The sequence below is a fragment of the Hypanus sabinus genome, chromosome 3 (genome assembly GCF_030144855.1).
Source record: "Hypanus sabinus isolate sHypSab1 chromosome 3, sHypSab1.hap1, whole genome shotgun sequence".
NCBI classification, from domain to species: Eukaryota; Metazoa; Chordata; class Chondrichthyes; order Myliobatiformes; family Dasyatidae; genus Hypanus; species Hypanus sabinus.
The window spans coordinates 131,308,372-131,324,359 of record NC_082708.1 but is presented as its reverse complement, the minus strand read 5'-3'; the positions used below and the strand labels follow the sequence as shown (position 1 = coordinate 131,324,359).

Below are 15,988 nucleotides of genomic sequence, written 5' to 3'. Positions count from 1 at the left end.
CTAATGTCTCAACAATTTCTTCAGCTACCTCTTTCAGAATCCTGGGGTGTAGTCAATCTGGTCCATCCAGGTGACCTATTTTCCTTCAGAACTTTCAGCTTTCCAAGCATCTTCTCCTTAGTAGTAGCAACTACACTTGCTTCTCCCTCCTGACATTTTTGAATTTCATACTGCTGGTGTCTTCCACAGTGAAGACTGATGCAAAATACTTACTGTGTTCACCTGCCATTTCTTTGCCCCCCAATACTACCAATTCAGCATCATTTTTCAGCAGTTCGATATCCACTCTCGATTGCTCTTTATATCTGAAAAAACTTTTGGTATCATTTTTTTAATATTATTGCCCATCCTACCTTCATGAGTCATCATTTCTCTCATTGCTTTTTTTTAATTTGCTCCCTGTTGTTTTCCAAACCTTTAGCTTCCCACTAATTTTTGCTATATTGTGTGACCTCTCGTTTGCTTTTGTGCTGTTTTTGACTTCCCTTGTCAGTGACGGTTGCCTCATCCTCCCTTTGGAATACTAATTCTTTAGGGTGTATCTACCTGCACCTTCCGATTGCTCCCAGAAACTCCAGCCATTGCTTTTCTGCCATTATCCCTGCTAGTAGCCCATTCCAATCAACTTTGGCCAGCTCCTTTCTCATGCCTCTGCAGTTCCCTTTACTCCACTGTAATATGGATACATCTGACTTAAGCTCCGCCCTCACAATCTGCAGGGTGAATTCTATTATATTATGATCAATTTCTTCTAGGGGTTCCTTTACCTTAAGCATACTTATCAAATCTGATTCATTACACAACACCCAATCTAAAATGGCCTTTTCTCTAGTGGGCTGCTCTAAAAAGCCATATTGTAGACATTCTATAAATTCCTTCTCCTGAGATCCAGCACCAGCCTGATCTACCAATCTACCTGCATATTGAAATCCCCTATGACTATCATAGGATTGTCCTTTTCACGTGCCTTTTTTTTCTCCTGTTGTAATTTGTACCCACATCCTGGCTACTATTCAGAGACCTACATATTAGTCCCATCACAGTCTTTATAACCTTGCAGTCCCTAAACTCTACCCAAAAGGAATCTACATCTTTCAATTCTATGTCACCTCTTTCTAAGGTTACACACAACCTATTATGCACAAACTTATGTTAAATATCCCTAATCAGATCCTATCTATCCAAATACTTATATATTCTGTCCCTTAACATCATTTCTATTAATTTACCCATTACTAATGTCAGGCACACTGCCCTATAATTTCCTGGCTTATTGTTGGAGCTTTTCTTGACCAACAGAACAACTTCAGCTGTCCTCCAGCTCTCTGACACATCATATGTGGCTAAGGGTGGTTTAGATATCTTTGCCAGGGCTAGTGCAATTTCTGACCAGCCTCCCTCAAAGACCAAGGGGGCACCTTGTCAGATCTTGGGGACGTATTCAACCTAATATGCCTCAAGTCAGCAAGTACCTTCTCTTCTGTAATTCAGATACAGTCCGTACTATTGTTTTTGCGTCAGTTGTCTAAACTCCGTGTCTGCTTTCTGAGTAAACACCGCTGCAAAAAATCTACTTACGAGCTTTTTAGTTCCACACATTAATGACCATGCTGATCTTCAATTGGACCAGATTTCTCCTTTACTATCCATTTGATCTTAATATATTTGCAGAAGCCCATGGGATTCTCCTTCACTTTTTCTGCCAGAGCAATATCATGCCTTCTTTCAGTACTCCTGACTTTCTTTAGTGTTCTTTTGCATTTCTAATCCTTCTCAAGTGTCTCATTTGCTCCTTGGTGCCTATATGTGCCATACACCTCATTCTTTTTTATAACCAGGGTTCCAATATTCCTCCAAAACCAAGGTACCCTAAACGTGTTAGTTTTGCCTTTTATTCTCACAGGAACATACAAACACTTTACTCTCAATCTCTCACTTTTGAAGGACTCCCATTTCAAAAAACTATCCCTTTGACAGAAAACAATCTATCCTAATCTAACCTACATGATTCTTTCTGATGCCATCAAAATTGGCCTTTTTCCAATTTAGAACTTCATTTGTTCCTCATTTTACATGTGAGACAAGCATAACTTAAGTTAGGAGGGAAGAAAAAGTCATATATTCTTTTTTGCAGTGCTTGTACTGAGTTGGTATTTACAAGTATATTTCAAGTACAGAGCAAGGTTTCAATATTTGAACATGCCGGTAAATCTCCAGCGGAATTGTGATATGTAAGTAACCCCTGCTAATTCCACAGCACAGCTTACAGATGAATCTCATTCCCACAGCTTATTAACCTGATTGTGGTGCGCTGATAGCTCAAATCATTCTACTTAAGTCAAGCCAAAATCTCAACGTAAATGTGTGCATTGCCTGCTATTAAGGCACACCTTAGAGAAAATGATTACTATATGTGGCAGCTTTGCCACGGGTATAGGCACCTCCATTTTCTGGAACAGGCTGTCAATTGAAGGAGTCAGAGATGCCTCTTATATATACAGGAGTCCAGAAAACATTTCAGGGGCAACTTGGTTAGAAAGTTTAACACCAGGTGTCAGAACTGACATACACAGTAATGTTTGCAAATACATCAATAAAACTAACTTAATAAGCACTGCATACTAAACTCACAAATTGCTTCATTTTGGGTATCTCTGGCAGTCAGCTAACTCATGTTTGGAGAGAGACGCAGTCCATTAATAAGGAAGAAGACAAACATTACAAAATATAGTTACTGAAGTCAGTTTTAAAAATAGGCACAGTATTTGAGGAGGTTGTAATCCAGTACTGGAAGAAAATGAAATCAACAACAGGAAGGTTTCTTTTAATTTTACACAGAAACATCTATGCATGAAAATCAAGGAAAAGACTTGGTGAATCTTCTAAGTAAATATTGTGTTGACTTCATCTGGCATCCCATTGTAAGAATTGCTTTATTTGTTTTTGTTAATTTGGTTGGAAAATAAAGGACACAAAAACAGACATTCTCTCCAAAATCTTTAAATTACAGTGAGCCTTTGAAGACTAGATCACTATGAAACAAAAAGCAAGACAGGTACTATAATGACAGAGTTGGAAAGATAGCTTTGATAGTTGCAACCATGATTAAGGACTGCAGCCTGCCAGTAGTGAAAGCAAACCTTTGAATTAGACTCATTAGGACTTTGGTCCAACAATCTGGAGTGTTCAAGAAGAAACAGAGCACAGAATATACAGCCCAGCAGCTGCTTTGTCCAATCCACCCTTAGCATGATCTTAGCAAGGCAAAGATCTTGCAACTGCTTTGCTTGCAACAATCACGATATTGTTTTTAAATGGTTCAGTCTTTTTTTTAACTGAATTTGGTTTACACCCAAACCTTGGAAATAAATTGGAGAACACAATATAATGGTAGAAAGGCAGCTACCCAAGAGTGCATACAAATAACTCTTGGTTCACTCCATAATGCTGTGTAGCAGTCTGTGGCTCATTACAATTCATGATAATCAGCTTGGAAAGCTGGGTCTCTAAGTGAGGCAGAGAAGGTGACAAAAGTTTGTTCTGAGAAATTCTTTACACCTTGTGATCAAAATCCCATTAGTTTCAAGGCAATTAAGGAAAAGAATAGATCTGGTCCTCAGGTTAAGATTCTACATCCGAGAAAGACCAATTTTGATGGTGTCAGAAAGGATCTGGCAAGTGTGGATTAGGATTGTGAACTGGCAAAGATGAACTCACTAAGTGGGAGGCCACAAAAGTGAAATTTTGAGAGTACAGTGTTTGTATATGCCTGTCAGAATAAAAGGCAAGGATAACAGGTTTAGGGAACCTTGGGTTTTCTAGTGATATTAAGGCCCAGGCTAATAAAAAAGGAGGTGCATGGCACATATAGGCAAGTAAGAACAAATGAAATATTTGAGGAGTATAAGATATACAAGCAGACACTGAAGAAGTAAATTAGGAGGGCTTAAAAAAGGCATAAGGTTGCTCTAGCAGCCAAGGTGGAGACTCCAAAGGGCTTCTACAGATATATTAAGAGTAAAAGGATTGCAAGAGACAAAATTTGTCAGAATGGTAATCCATGTGTGGAGCTGAAAGAGAAGGGAGAGATTTTAAATGGATTTTTTGCATGTGTAATTGCTACAAAAATGGACATTGAACCTGTGGAAGTGAGTCTGTTACGAATGTGCCACAACTCTGAGGGGCCAAAGGGTACAAAGTCGCCCCCTCCTTTTTGAGAATCACAAGATTGCTATTAATTCAGGTCTGGGACCCAGGAAATGAGAGAGAATCCACAAGGTTTGGAATGTGTCCTGGCCTCAGCAAAACAAAGCCACTGATAATGGCCATTGTCTCTTGGAGACGGAATTGTGTATTGAGTACTGTACTATTCATTGAAGCCCTCAGGGGACGACCAGAGTGGGCTGGTTGAGGGATTGCACCATCCCAACCTGATTGACATCTGAGACCCCGTGAGTAAGGATAAAAGAGGGTCTGGGGAACAACCCTGAGACGCACCAGGAGAAATGCTGGAAATCCAGTGACAGCGTTATATAGCAAAAACCGGTGGGGCCCGTGCGCGTTCTCCCTTGGCTGGGTTGGTGGGCTTACCACGGAAGAACGGCTTAGCTAAAGGAGAGGCCACAAGTGAACGGCCACCCCCAACGAGACTCCGACGGATCGAAACCATAAAAGGAATCGACAAGTTTTTCTCCAAATCTCTCTTTCTCTCCAACCATTGAAATACAGTGGTCCCCAAAGGCTCTAGCCTGCATGAACTGAGTGACTTTTATATTTCCATCGGACAATATATTATCCCCTAGACAACGATAGAGCTTATTTCTTATTGATTATTATTATACCCGCACTTTTAGATTTAGTATTGACGATGTATATTATCTGTATGTTTGCATTGATATTATTTTTGTGTATTTTTACTAATAAATACTGTTAAAAATAGTACCAACAGACTTCAACGGACCTCTCTATCTTTGCTGGTAAGTGACCCAGTTACGGGGTTCGTAACAAGTCAAAGCAGCAGCGTGGTCATGGATCCCAAACAAATTACAGAGGAGGAGGTGTTAGCTCTCTTGAGGCAAACTCAGGTAGATTAATCCCCAGGCCTGACAAGGACCCAGGGGCCCTTGCAGAGATAGGTAAACCAACCTGAGGTACAGGAGGATTGGAAGATAGCTAATGTTGCTCCAATGTTTAAGAAAGGCTCTAAAAATAAACCAGGAATTTGTAGGCCAATGAGCCTGGCATCAGTAGTGGGAAAATTACTGGAAGGTATTCTAAGGGATCCGATATACAAGTATTTGAATAGGCAGGGACTAGTCAGCATGGCTTTGTGCATGGTGGATCATAACTAACTAATTTTATAGAGTTTTTGAGGAAATTACTAGGAAAGTTGATGAAGGCAAGGCATCTTGTCTACATGGATTTCATCAAGGCATTTGACAGGGTCCTGCATAGGAGGTTGGTCAAGAAGGTTCAGTAGCATGGCATTCAAGATGAGATAGTAAATTGGATTAGACATTGGCTTTGTGGGAGAAGCCAGAGAGTGGTAGTAGATGGTTCTCTCTCTGACTGGAGGCTTGTGATTAGTGAAGTGCCGCAGGGATCAGTGCTGGGTCCGATGTTGTCTGTCATCAATATCAATGATCCTGATGAAAATATGGATAAATGCATCAACAAATTTGTGGATGACACCAAGATCGGGAGCATAGAGGACAGCAAGGAAGCCTACCACAGCTTGCAGCTGGATCTGGACCTTCACTGATATCAACTTCTAAGAAAGTAGAGGCACTGCTGGGTGCCTTCTTTGCAAAGGCACTTTTGTACTGGTCCCAGGATAGACCTTCTGAAATAATAATGCCAAGGAATTTAAAGTTATTGATCCTCCACCTGTTCCAACACTGGGCTACTTCCTTCTTGCAACCACAAACACTCAGCTGTGCCCTGGATATAACTGCGAATCCCCTAAGTGTCTCCACATTAAAAATTCATTGGCACACCTTGAACCAAGTAACTTGTGTGCCTGAACAGGGGAAATTTATCTCTAGATAATTTTCAGCCACCTACGTACTGATTTAAAATTCATCAAATCTATCTACAGATATGAGGCTTTCGAGCTGCTGATCTCAACAGCCATGCGGGCCAGCTCCAGAGGCTTCAGCTGCATTTTAAGTGCATTTTAGCCCATAACTTGCGGCTGGAATCACTTCTGGCACAAAAATACGCAATTACTTGATCACAACCAATGGAAGTTGTGCTTTGCTTTGACTGAAGAGGAAAAGCTATCTATTGGCTACAGAACTTCTAAATAACACAAGTTAGAGGAAGTGTTTGTTTCCACCAAAAGTAAATTACTGAGCATGTTGAAAGAACAGAATAATACAGTCAATGGGTTAGGCAGCATCTGTGATTCCAAGCCCTCCTATTCTCTGCTGATATCTTGAAGTGTCAAGAGGAATGATATTTTCTATATTTGTTTTCAAATTTGTAGAGTCACGGGACCCTACAGCACAGGATCAGGACTTTTGGCCCATCTAGTCCATGCCAAATCATTAATCTGCCTAGTCCCATCAATCTGCATCTGGACCATAGGCCTCCATACCCTTCCCATTCGTGCACCTATCCAAATTTCCCTTAAAAGTTGAAATCATACCCACATCCAACCACTTATGCTGGCAGGCCATTCCACAGTCTCACCACCTTCTGGATGAAGAGGTTCCCCCTTGTGATCCCCCTAAACTTGTCACCTTTCATCCTTAAGAAATGAGCTCCAGTTGTCGTCCCACCCAACCTCAGTGGAAAAAGCCTGCTTGAATCTACCCTGTCTATAACCCTCATAATTTTGTATACCTCTATCAAATCTCTCCTCGGCATTCTATATTCTAGGGAATAAAGTACTAACTTATTCAACCTTTCCCTATAACTCAGGTCCTCAAATCCTGGCAAAATCTTTGTAAATTTTCTCTGCACTCTTTCAATCATATTTACATCTTTGTTGTAGGTAGGTGACCAAAACTGGACAAAATACTCCAAGATTAGGCTTCACCAACATCTTATACAATTTCAACATAAAATCCCAACTCCTGTACTTAATACATTGATGTATAAAAACCAACATGCTAAAAGCACATTGTGTCTTTATGACCCTATCTACCTGTGATGCCACTTTCAAGAAATTATGGACCTATATTCCCAGATCTCTCTGTTTGACCACACTCCTCAGTGTCCTACTATTCACAGTGTAAGTCCTCCCAAAGTGCAACATCTGCATTAAATTCCACCTGTCATTTTCCAACCCATCTTTCCAGCTGGTCCAGATCCCACTGCAAGCTCCAATAGTCTTCCTCGCTGTCCACTACAGCCCCAATCTTGGTGTCATCCACCAATTTGCTGAACCAGTTGACCACATTATTATCCAGATCATAGTTATAGATGACAAACAATAATGGGCCTAGCACTGATCCCTGCAGCACACCACAGGTCAAAGCCTTCCTTCAGTCAGAGAGGCAACTATCTATTATCTCTCTCTGGCTTCTCCCACAGAGCCAATGTTTAATCCAATATACTACCTCATCTTGAATGCCAAGCAAATGAACCTTCTTGACCAACTTCCCATACGGCACCTTGTCAAATGCCTTGCTAACATCCATGTCGACACCATCCATTGTCTTGCCCTCATCAACTTTCCTGGTAATTTCCTCAAAAAAACTCTATCAGATTGATTAGACACAACTTACCACGCATATCCCTAATCAGTCCTTGACTATCTAAATACTTATTCATCCGGTCTCTTATAATACCTTGAACGTCCAAGTTGGTTTAGTCTTTCATTAATTTTAATATGGTTGTTATTTTACTATGGACTTATTGAGTATGCCCATAAGAAAATGTATCTCAGTGTTGTACACAGTGACATATATACTGTATATGTATATTTTTTGTTAATAAATTTACTTTGAACTTTGTATAGGATCCATGATCTTGCTCTTGCATTACATAGACCCTGTGTCCATCTCCCAAGTAAACACAGATGCAAAAAATCCATTTAAGACCTCCCCCATCTCTTTCAACTCCACACATAGATTACCAGCATTATGCTCCAGAGGACCAATTTTGTTCCTTGATATCCTTTTATGATTAATATATCTGTAGAAGCCCTTAGGATTCACCTTCGCCTTGTCTGTTAGAGCAACCTCACGCTTTCTTTTTGCTATCCTGATTTCCTTAAGTGTTCTCTTGCATTTCTTATTTGTTCCTACCTGTCTATACTTGGTATGCACTTCTTCCTTTTCTTAACCAGGACCACAATAGTTCTCGAAAATCAAAGTCCCCTAAATTTGTTATCCTTGCCTTTTATTCTAACAGGCACATATAAACCCTACACTCTCAAAGTTTCACGTTTGAAATCCTCCAAGTTGCCAGGTACACATTGCCAAAAAACAACTTGTCCCAATCGACATTTGCCAGATCCCTTCTGATCCTCATTACTGATGAGGAATTTTAGTTCCAGATTTACCTTCATTTATCTGCATTTAAATTCCCCAACTTATGGGATTTGAATTCATAAGCATGGATCAGATGTTTAAGCTTTTACAACCTTCACCAGTAACTTAGCCACTCTGGTCCCATACTCTGCACTTGTACAATGGATGTTTCATCAAAATTTCAGCGATATAACTCCAGAGGATTGTCAACAAATTAGGGAGTCTGATTTGTTTGGTCACAAGCAAGGTAAGAGAATCACCTCTAAGAATAGAAAGAAACTTCTTAAATTAAATTCTATCTAAGATATAGAAAGACTAGTCCACTTTTCAGAAGATGATGTTTACAAAATATGAGCAAGAACATTCATTATGACAGAGGTCATATATGTAATTTCTATGCATTAACTGTATATAAGACAAATAAAACAGCATACCTGAATCTAGTATTGAGAATTTTTCAGCATCATTAACAGTCTTGTACAAAGCACTGCCACATAAAGCTGACTAGTAAAGAAAAGATTACAAAAAACTCATTAAAATTGTTCAAAACAATCTGGGATTTGAAATTAGTTGAACAGATGTTTTCTAAACTTGCGTGACATTGCCATGTTCTCTACTTCAGTCCAGTCTTTAAAACACATAAAGAAAAAAAAATGCCCAGGATATAAATAGCAGTTGGGTGTGATACCACCTGAAGTAACCTCTATCTTTGTAACAAATTTACTTCTAAATATGATGGTTTTACTGCACAATCTGAAAAAATAAATAAACATATTGGTTTGCTTTCTCTTATTTACTACTAAAGTGGTTTAAATATTTTTCTAATTAATATCAGATGATTATAAACATTAGCATTATTTAATTCCAGCAGAATTGGAGAGGTATAGCCCAGTGTTTCATTCCTTTTTAACCTCGAACCAAAATTCTACAGAAATGCTTTCTTGTGTGTATGCATTTTTATTATTATTCTTATACTTGCTGGTATCATGGGAGGAGTTTAGGCCCATTGAATCCTTGTTGGCCCTCAGAGCATTCCCATCAATTCCATTCTTTCAATTTCTGAAAAGCGAGAGTCATATTTTATGGTGCTACTCCACCTATTAAGTGACCAATTGCTATTTAAGACATTTGCCTTAAATATTGTTAATTAGATGATTCAATTTAACCATGTGAAGTAATGTTCTACTTGTGTTCTTTTTAATTAGATCAGTAGTTTTAAAATATAATCTTCCATGTGTGTTGGCAAGTGCATTACAAGCCTCCATATCAATCACTTGACTTCACAGCTGTGCTGATACAGACCATTGTCATTTTGCTAAATAGTTTTCAGAAGCTTTATCTCTCAATGACTGCCAGACCACTGACAAGTACCGGCCATATTCAACCCTCTGAAAAGTGAAAACACAATAATTGAATCATCACCCAACTCTACAAAATGACAATCCCAAATCAGTTTAAAACAGTTAAATTTTCACATCAAGGACCCTTCAAAAGATGAAAAAGCATGTAGGTTCAGCCTTAGAGTGGGGGTAGAGCAGAGAGAAGGTATGTGATAGGGAATAACTCAAGATTGTTAAAACAAGTTACTTCTAAAACTTGGTAGTTAGAGACAGTGTAGAAAAATATACAAATTTATATAGTATAGGCACATTTGTGCAGAGATTAAAAGGATTGATTATCTCAAGATACTCTAAGTGACAATGGACGTTGACGTGTCAGTATATGAATCGGTTGTGGAGAATGAAGTGCTGGATAAATAGGCTAGTGGGTGGTAGATACTGTAAGCTCTGTGTACATGTTACATCTCCTTACTGAAGAAAAGTCTTACTTATTTGTGTTGGAGGCAGTTCAAAGATCTTCAAGGCTGATTTCAGAGCAGAAAGGGACGCCCCATGACGAGAAGGAGAGTAGCATTAGACTATATTCATAGAGTTTAGAGAAACGATCTTACTGAAGCCTATATTTCTATAGGGGCTGACAAGATAGCTGCCGAGAGGACCCCTCATGAAGGAAACTAAAATCAAGGAGGATAATTTAAGATTAGGGGGCCAGACTTTTAAAGTATACACTCAGTGGCCACTTTATTAGGTACACCAGCTGATTAATGTAAATATCTAATCAGCCAATTATGTGGCAACAACTCAATGCATAAAACATGCAGATGTAGTCAAGAGGTCCAGTTGTTGTTCAGACCATACATTAGAATGAGGAAGAAATGTGATATAAGTGACGATGACCATGGAATGATTGTTGGTGCCCAGACAGAGTGGTTTGAGTATCTTGGAAACTGCTGATCTCTTGGGATTTTCACACACACCAATCTCTAGAGATTACAGAAAATGGTCCGAAATACAAAAAAATACATCCAGTGAGAGGTAGTAATGCAGACAAAAATGCCTTGTTAATGAGGAGGGTCAGAGGAGATTGGCCAGATAGGTTCAAGCTGACAGGAAGACAACAGTAAGTCAAATAACTGCATATTACAGCAGTGGTGTGTAGAAGAGATCTCCAAATGCATAACACATCGAACCCTGGGCTAAAGCAGCAGAAAACTATGAACATACACTCAGAGGCTACTTTAATAGGTATAGGAGGTACTAATAAAGTAGCCACTAAGTGCAGATGAGGAAGAATTTTTTCCTCTCTAAAGGGTCTTTGAAATCCTCTAGCCCAATGAACTGTGGTTTACTGAATGTAATCAAAGCTGAGACAGAGAGTTTTGTGAAGGATAGTTAACGGGTGACATGGAAGAAAATTGTGTTGATGCGTTCCTTAGACTGGCAAAACAAGACTGAGGAGCAAAGTGATCTATACCTGGTTAGTGGGAGTGGGGGCAATTTCAGTAAAGGTGGGAATGGTAGTTAACTGCTTAGGTCGACACCTTGAACTCAAATGGAAGCACGCTATGAAAGATTGCTACAGTGTGTGGAGCCCAGAGACTGCATGTGCATTTGGAAATGACATCGGTGGCATGGTTAGATACCATAATGGATGTCCAGAGTCATCCATGAGTGCACAGACGAGCCAGACCAAAACTTGTTCATTTCATGCAGCTCATGATGACCCAAAATTTCAATGATTTTTTATTTTTCATTGAAAATAGATCACAAGACATGGAAAAATATGATGCAGGCGGATCCAAATTATCATCCAATAACATACAAAGCATGGCAATACTAACCATTGACTCATTGAAATATTTTAAGAAATATAGAATGTGAACCAAGATACTGAAACCATAGGAATCTAGATCATTGATACTGATTAATTATACAGTTAATTTTCTCTATGATCCAGGATAAAGGAAGAAACTCTAAGTGACTAGGATATAGCTAATCAGTTGCAAGAACAATGACTAGGAGAGGGGAGTATTTTTCAGTCACTGGATTTGTAGCATGGGTAGATTGATCAGAGGGATAGTTTTTGAAAGGTCAGAGATGCATCACTCTGAAATGCAGGATCAGGCACAATAAACAGTAAAAGCTCTCAAACAACAATGATCAATTGGAAGTGGAAGATTTCTAGAAGGCCTATTAGGAGCGGATTAGCAAATAGATTCTGGAGAGATTGGAGCTGGACGTGATGTGGATGGACCAAGAGAAGAGTCTCAAGTTTGGAAGGTTAGAATTAGAATGGATGGATTTTCAATGTGGAACCCTATAATATTGACATGTGGCATTGTTGAGAAAGCAGCAGGTGGGATGACTGATTGTGTAAATGGATAAAGCATAAATATTTTTAATAATCCTCAGATGAATAAATTCTTCCCCTCTGGTGAGGAAATCCACTGAACTTCTTCATGCTGCTCTATTCCTCCTTGTGCATCAGTAACCAAATGAAAAATCTTGATGACTTGAACAACATTATGGACAGAGCTTGGAGGTAAATAAAAGATAAGTGAAGTGAATACATAAGCTTATTCATGATGATAAAAGATGACAGGCAGGTATGATGGAAATAATGAGATGGAAAAAGCCTGTTCATAAAAGGCGAAAGGAAAATACTACGGAAGTGCTACTTCAGATATTAAAAGCTGCATACATATTACGGAGATATTTTTGCCTGTATGGCAATGATCTGTCATTGTAAATATGCAATACTTTTTCAAAGCTCAGAAACAATTTGAATTATAACAGAATAAACAAACATTTTAGAGTAGATTTACCTTGCAAGCTCTTACACACCCTTAGTTTTCTACAAAGATATTAAGTGAAGTTAGATGAATAGCACTGGGAATGTCTTCATTAATGAATAGCTAAATTCAAGGCCACATTTCAATAATCATTAAAAACTCAACCGTCCAAAGATACATTTACCTTTTCTCGTGATGCTTCAGAAGGAGTTTGGTCTGCATCTTCATTCTCTTTTTCACCCATTTTAAGGTTGCTGATCACTATGGTCCCCACTTTGCTTGAACCATCTAGAGGGCTGAAATATAAATGACTACTTTTAACTTGAAGTAAAATAAATTTTCAATAGTACTTTTGCTTTTAGTTGTATGCTTTCAAATGAAAACAGGTTTTTATTCTTTTTCATTCTTTTCAAACGTATTTTGGCTGCAGAAATCTTTAAATAAACTTTTATATTGTACCCAGTTATACAAGAATTACACAATTTTGCCCAGTATAAGGAGCAATCATGAAAATTGTGAACTTCCAACAGACAAGAAACATATTGTCAATTCAATCTTACTTCCCACAGAAACATTCTTGTGAAAATATAGCCTGCTCCAACATCACCTGTACATGTACTAATAACACATTCTTTATTCTAATAAAATTAAATATTAGTGTAAGTTTTAGACAATAATACAAAATGAATGGATTTCTATATTCTTTGTCAAATTAGGGATAACATTTATATGGGAAATATAGGTTTCCTACGCTTAGGTCCATAAGCATAGGTTTTATGGAGCTTCCTGACTTCAGGAATAATGCAGTAAACATTGAACTATGACTGACCTTTAAAAGACTTGAAACCCAGCTAGGTAGTAATGTTTTCTGATGGCTCATGGACAGAACAGCTCAGCTGGTGTACACAAGACAGACTGTTTTCTTCTCTGGGCAATCTGAACCAAATAGACTGACTGTGACAGAACTAGGTGATGAATAATGCAATAAGAATGCCTTTTGTCACTATGTTTAGCAATATTATAAGTTCCTGCTCTTTATTTCCAAATCCACACCGAAAGTTACAATTGAAAATGCTTCCATCACCTGTTCAGGCAATGTTTTCCAGATCATAAAGACTTGCTGCAGAAACAAAAAATGCTTCCATCTTTCCTCTGATCATTTTGTCATTTATATTGAACCAGGGTCCTTTTGATCTTCTATCAGGATTTACATGCTATCTCCCCGCATCCCCAAAATTATGAATATCACAATTAAATTTCTCCTTTTACAGCTGTTATAATTAGCTGGGCCATAACAAACAGAATCAATATACTGCTTTTAGTATTAAAATATCCCATGGGAGTGATTATTAAACAAAGTTTGATATGAGTCACCAAAGGAATTATAGGGTAGATTTTAAGGAGGATAAAGTTATACCTGAATAAATTTGGGAATAGAATTCCAGAGTTTAGGATCTGGTCTACAGAAGACAAGGCCTGCCAATAATGGAACAAAATGAAGGTAGCAGAAGCCATGCTAGTTCAATCACAATGCCTGATAATTTTAATACATCACCATGGGCAAAAAATAACAATAGAAAGTTATCTGATCACAAACTGCACAACATGATCTTATTATAGCATGGTTAACAGTACCCAAAAAACTTATGAAATCATTTGTTGACCAGTGCTTTAAATTCTTGCTTTCTCATATCAGAAAGAAATGCACTGGAACATTTTATGGAAGAATACAAAATAAGTAAATAAAACTAAAAGAGAAAATTAGAAATTTGATTGGTTTGTAGGGAAGAAAGAGAACAGGGAGAAAACATGAGGAAATCTGCAGATGCTGGAAATTCAAACAACAACACACACAAAATGCTGGTAGAACACAGCAGGCTAGGCAGCAGGGAAAAACAAGGTTTAAATAAAATTTAGTGTGAACTAAATCTAATATAAAACCATTCAGATCCCCGAACGGTCCTTCCAGGTGAGGCAACACATCACCTGTGCATCTGTTGGGGGTCATTCACTATATCCAATGTGGTTTCCTCTACCCTGGTGAAACCTGAGATAGTTTGGGGTACTGCTTTGTCAAGCACCTTCACCACATCTGTAACAAAAGACAGGATTTCCCAGTGGCCACTCATTTCACTTTGACTTCTCACTCCCATTCCGACGTGCCCTCCTCTACTGCCACGATGAGGCCACACTCAGTCTGGAGAACCAACATGTCATATTCTGTCCAGGTAGCTTCCAACCTGATGGCATGAACATCATTTTCTCTAACTTCCAGTAATCTCTCACTCCTCCCCCTTCTCTCATTTTCCTTTCCCCATTTTAATTCCCCTCTTACCCCTTTGTCTTCTCCTCACCTGCCTGTCACTTCCCTAGGGGGTCCCTCCAACTTCCCTTTCTCCCATGGTTCACTCTCCTATTAGATTCCTCCTTCAGCCCCTTACCTCTTTCAGCTATCACCTCCAGCCTTTTACTTCATCCTCCCCCCCCATTTTCTTTTTCAGGTTTGTTCCCTCTGCCCCACACAAGTGCCCCCTCACCTGGTCTCACCTATCCCTTACCAGCTTGTACTTCCCCTCTCCACACATTCTTATTGTGACCTCCCCCTTCATTTCCAATCCTAATGAAGGGTCTCAGCCCATTACACTGTCTGTCTATTCTTCGCCATAAATGCTACTTCCTGGTGACTTTCTCCAGCATTTTGTGAGTGTTATAATAAAAACCTGATTGTTCCCAATTATTTACAGGCTGCACTTCACTTACCTTTGGCTTTGAAAGGATATAACCAGCTAAGCTAGGAACAAACATCACCATTCTGATCATAAGAAAGAGCATCAGGCATTAATGGTCTGTCCTGATCAATTCCTTTGCCAACAGTTCCCCATCCCAATACAAGATATTGAACGGACAAGGGCGCACAGCTCTCTGCATAAAGCTGAGATGTGATTTCTATAAAAAAGGCTGCGAGCAGTGACCAGGCAGCCAGTGATGCGATTTCCATTATCTAGGGCACTGACAACACGGCAGGCAAATGTAGCATGCAAAACATCAATGTCACACAGCAACTGTCTCCATACCAACCTCCACAGATGTGCAGCTGGTGAAACCAAAGCACCAGATTCGCCAAGATAAATGTTGCAAAGAAGAATTCAGGCTAATTTTGCACTGGGCACAAGCTTACCAATAAATATTCAGCCGAACAATTTAACCTGGTAGAATGTCCTATATTAGCAACTTCCAGATGGAAGACAGCTGCTATTGTGATTTTAGCTTATTGTTTTGCTTATTTACATATAGTCATTGTTTTACCATTAATACAATTATATCGGAGATAGATTGAAATAAACAAAGCATTTTAGAAAACCTGTTCAAACTTACC

At 38.9% G+C, this 15,988-nt stretch overlaps 1 protein-coding gene across 6 annotated transcripts in view; it reads right to left on the bottom strand.

Moving 5' to 3' along the window:
- Positions 1 to 15,988, bottom strand: part of inpp4b (inositol polyphosphate-4-phosphatase type II B) — a 786,855-nt gene that overhangs the window by 153,748 nt on the left and 617,119 nt on the right. For all 6 annotated transcript variants that reach the window (XM_059965139.1, XM_059965141.1, XM_059965142.1 and 3 more), the window contains 2 exons: positions 12,797 to 12,908; positions 8,915 to 8,984 (listed from right to left, as the gene is read on the bottom strand). In XM_059965139.1, the coding sequence (XP_059821122.1) occupies positions 8,915 to 8,984; positions 12,797 to 12,908 (182 nt within the window). The remainder of the gene's footprint in view (positions 1 to 8,914; positions 8,985 to 12,796; positions 12,909 to 15,988) is intronic.